The sequence below is a fragment of the Rattus norvegicus genome, chromosome 3, assembly GCF_021556685.1.
Source record: "Rattus norvegicus strain SHRSP/BbbUtx chromosome 3, alternate assembly SHRSP_T2T, whole genome shotgun sequence".
In the NCBI taxonomy this organism is placed as follows: domain Eukaryota; kingdom Metazoa; phylum Chordata; class Mammalia; order Rodentia; family Muridae; genus Rattus; species Rattus norvegicus.
Window position 1 is genome coordinate 8,869,281 of NC_141536.1, and position 3,937 is coordinate 8,873,217.

General features: G+C 38.2%; 1 protein-coding gene across 1 annotated transcript; it reads right to left on the reverse strand.

Moving 5' to 3' along the window:
• Positions 1-1,114: 1,114 nt before the first annotated feature.
• Positions 1,115-1,684, reverse strand: LOC148006410 (uncharacterized). The gene has a single exon (XM_087655095.1). It carries the CDS (start codon positions 1,682-1,684, stop codon positions 1,115-1,117), a length of 570 nt encoding a protein of 189 aa, XP_087511221.1.
• Between the last annotated feature and the right edge of the window lie 2,253 nt (positions 1,685-3,937).

The window sequence follows — 3,937 nt, forward strand, 5'->3', positions numbered from 1 at the left end:
GGCATACAAGAAGCCTACAGAACTCCAAATAGATTGGACCAGAAAAGAAACACCTCCCGTCACATAATTGTCAAAACACCAAACGCACAAAATAAAGAAAGAATATTAAAAGCAGTAAGGGAAAAAGGTCAAGTAACATATAAAGGCAGACCTATCAGAATCACACCAGACTTCTCGCCAGAAACTATGAAGGCCAGAAGATCCTGGACTGATGTCATACAGACCCTAAGAGAACACAAATGCCAGCCCAGGTTACTGTATCCAGCAAAACTCTCAATTAACATTGATGGAGAAACCAAGATATTCCATGACAAAACCAAATTTACACAATATCTTTCTACAAATCCAGCACTACAAAGGATAATAAATGGTAAAGCCCAACATAAGGAGGCAAGCTATACCCTAGAAGAAGCAAGAAACTAATCGTCTTGGCAACAAAACACAGAGAATGAAAGCACACAAACATAACCTCACATCCAAATATGAATATAAAGGGAAACAATAATCACTATTCCTTAATATCTCTCAATATCAATGGCCTCAACTCCCCAATAAAAAGACATAGATTAACAAACTGGATACGCAACGAGGACCCTGCATTCTGCTGCCTACAGGAAACACACCTCAGAGACAAAGACAGACACTACCTCAGAGTGAAAGGCTGGAAAACAACTTTCCAAGCAAATGGTCAGAAGAAGCAAGCTGGAGTAGCCATTCTAATATCAAATAAAATCAATTTCCAACTAAAAGTCATCAAAAAAGATAAGGAAGGACACTTCGTATTCATCAAAGGAAAAATCAACCAAGATGAACTCTCAATCCTAAATATCTATGCCCCAAATACAAGGGCACCTACATACGTAAAAGAAACCTTACTAAAGCTCAAAACACACATTGCACCTCACACAATAATAGTGGGAGATTTTAACACCCCACTCTCATCAATGGACAGATCATGGAAACAGAAATTAAACAGTGATGTCGACAGACTAAGAGAAGTCATGAGCCAAATGGACTTAACAGATATTTATAGAACATTCTATCCTAAAGCAAAAGGATATACCTTCTTCTCAGCTCCTCATGGTACTTTCTCCAAAATTGACCATATAATTGGTCAAAAAACGGGCCTCAACAGGTACAAAAAGATAGAAATAATCCCATGCGTGCTATCGGACCACCACGGCCTAAAACTGGTCTTCAATAACAATAAGGGAAGAATGCCCACATATACGTGGAAATTGAACAATGCTCTACTCAATGATAACCTGGTCAAGGAAGAAATAAAGAAAGAAATTAAAAACTTTTTAGAATTTAATGAAAATGAAGATACAACATACTCAAACTTATGGGACACAATGAAAGCTATGCTAAGAGGAAAACTCATAGCGCTGAGTGCCTGCAGAAAGAAACAGGAAAGAGCATATGTCAGCAGCTTGACAGCACACCTAAAAGCTCTAGAACAAAAAGAAGCAAATACACCCAGGAGGAGTAGAAGGCAGGAAATAATCAAACTCAGAGCTGAAATCAACCAAGTAGAAACAAAAAGGACCATAGAAAGAATCAACAGGACCAAAAGTTGGTTCTTTGAGAAAATCAACAAGATAGATAAACCCTTAGCCAGACTAACGAGAGGACACAGAGAGTGCGTCCAAATTAACAAAATCAGAAATGAAACGGGAGACATAACTACAGATTCAGAGGAAATTCAAAAAATCATCAGATCTTACTATAAAAACCTATATTCAACAAAATTTGAAAATCTTCAGGAAATGGACAATTTCCTAGACAGATACCAGGTATCAAAGTTAAATCAGGAACAGATAAACCAGTTAAACAACCCCATAACTCCTAAGGAAATAGAAGCAGTCATTAAAGGTCTCCCAACCAAAAAGAGCCCAGGTCCAGATGGGTTTAGTGCAGAATTCTATCAAACCTTCATAGAAGACCTCATACCAATATTATCCAAACTATTCCACAAAATTGAAACAGATGGAGCCCTACCGAATTCCTTCTACGAAGCTACAATTACTCTTATACCTAAACCACACAAAGACACAACAAAGAAAGAGAACTTCAGACCAATTTCCCTTATGAATATCGACGCAAAAATACTCAATAAAATTCTGGCAAACCGAATTCAAGAGCACATCAAAACAATCATCCACCATGATCAAGTAGGCTTCATCCCAGGCATGCAGGGATGGTTTAATATACGGAAAACCATCAACGTGATCCATTATATAAACAAACTGAAAGAACAGAACCACATGATCATTTCATTAGATGCTGAGAAAGCATTTGACAAAATTCAACACCCCTTCATGATAAAAGTCCTGGAAAGAATAGGAATTCAAGGCCCATACCTAAACATAGTAAAAGCCATATACAGCAAACCAGTTGCTAACATTAAACTAAATGGAGAGAAACTTGAAGCAATCCCACTAAAATCAGGGACTAGACAAGGCTGCCCACTCTCTCCCTACTTATTCAATATAGTTCTTGAAGTTCTAGCCAGAGCAATCAGACAACAAAAGGAGATCAAAGGGATACAGATCGGAAAAGAAGAGGCCAAAATATCACTATTTGCAGATGATATGATAGTATATTTAAGTGATCCCAAAAGTTCCACCAGAGAACTACTAAAGCTGATAAACAACTTCAGCAAAGTGGCTGGGTATAAAATTAACTCAAATAAATCAGTTGCCTTCCTCTATACAAAAGAGAAACAAGCCGAGAAAGAAATTAGGGAAACGACACCCTTCATAATAGACCCAAATAATATAAAGTACCTCGGTGTGACTTTAACCAAGCAAGTAAAAGATCTGTACAATAAGAACTTCAAGTCACTGAAGAAAGAAATTGAAGAAGACCTCAGAAGATGGAAAGATCTCCCATGCTCATGGATTGGCAGGATTAATATAGTAAAAATGGCCATTTTACCAAAAGCAATCTACAGATTCAATGCAATCCCCATCAAAATACCAATCCAATTCTTCAAAGAGTTAGACAGAACAATTTGCAAATTCATCTGGAATAACAAAAAACCCAGGATAGCTAAAGCTATCCTCAACAATAAAAGGACTTCAGGGGGAATCACTATCCCTGAACTCAAGCAGTATTACAGAGCAATAGTGATAAAAACTGCATGGTATTGGTACAGAGACAGACAGATAGACCAATGGAATAGAATTGAAGACCCAGAAATGAACCCACACACCTATGGTCACTTGATTTTTGACAAAGGAGCCAAAACCATCCAATGGAAAAAAGATAGCATTTTCAGCAAATGGTGCTGGTTCAACTGGAGGGCAACATGTAGAAGAATGCAGATCGATCCATCCTTATCACCCTGTACAAAGCTTAAGTCGAAGTGGATCAAGGACCTCCACATCAAACCAGACACACTCAAACTAATAGAAGAAAAACTAGGGAAGCATCTGGAACACATGGGCACTGGAAAAAATTTCCTGAACAAAACACCAATGGCTTATGCTCTAAGATCAAGAATTGACAAATGGGATCTCATAAAACTGCAAAGCTTCTGTAAGGCAAAGGACACTGTGGTTAGGACAAAACGGCAACCAACAGATTGGGAAAAGATCTTTACCAACCCTACAACAGATAGAGGCCTTATATCCAAAATATACAAAGAACTCAAGAAGTTAGACCGCAGGGAAACAAATAACCCTATTAAAAAATGGGGTTCAGAGCTAAACAAAGAATTCACAGCTGAGGAATGCCGAATGGCTGAGAAACACCTAAAGAAATGTTCAACATCTTTAGTCATAAGGGAAATGCAAATCAAAACAACCCTGAGATTTCACCTCACACCAGTCAGAATGGCTAAGATCAAAAACTCAGGTGACAGCAGATGCTGGCGAGGATGTGGAGAAAGAGGAACACTCCTCCATTGTTGGTGGGATTGCAGACTGGTAAA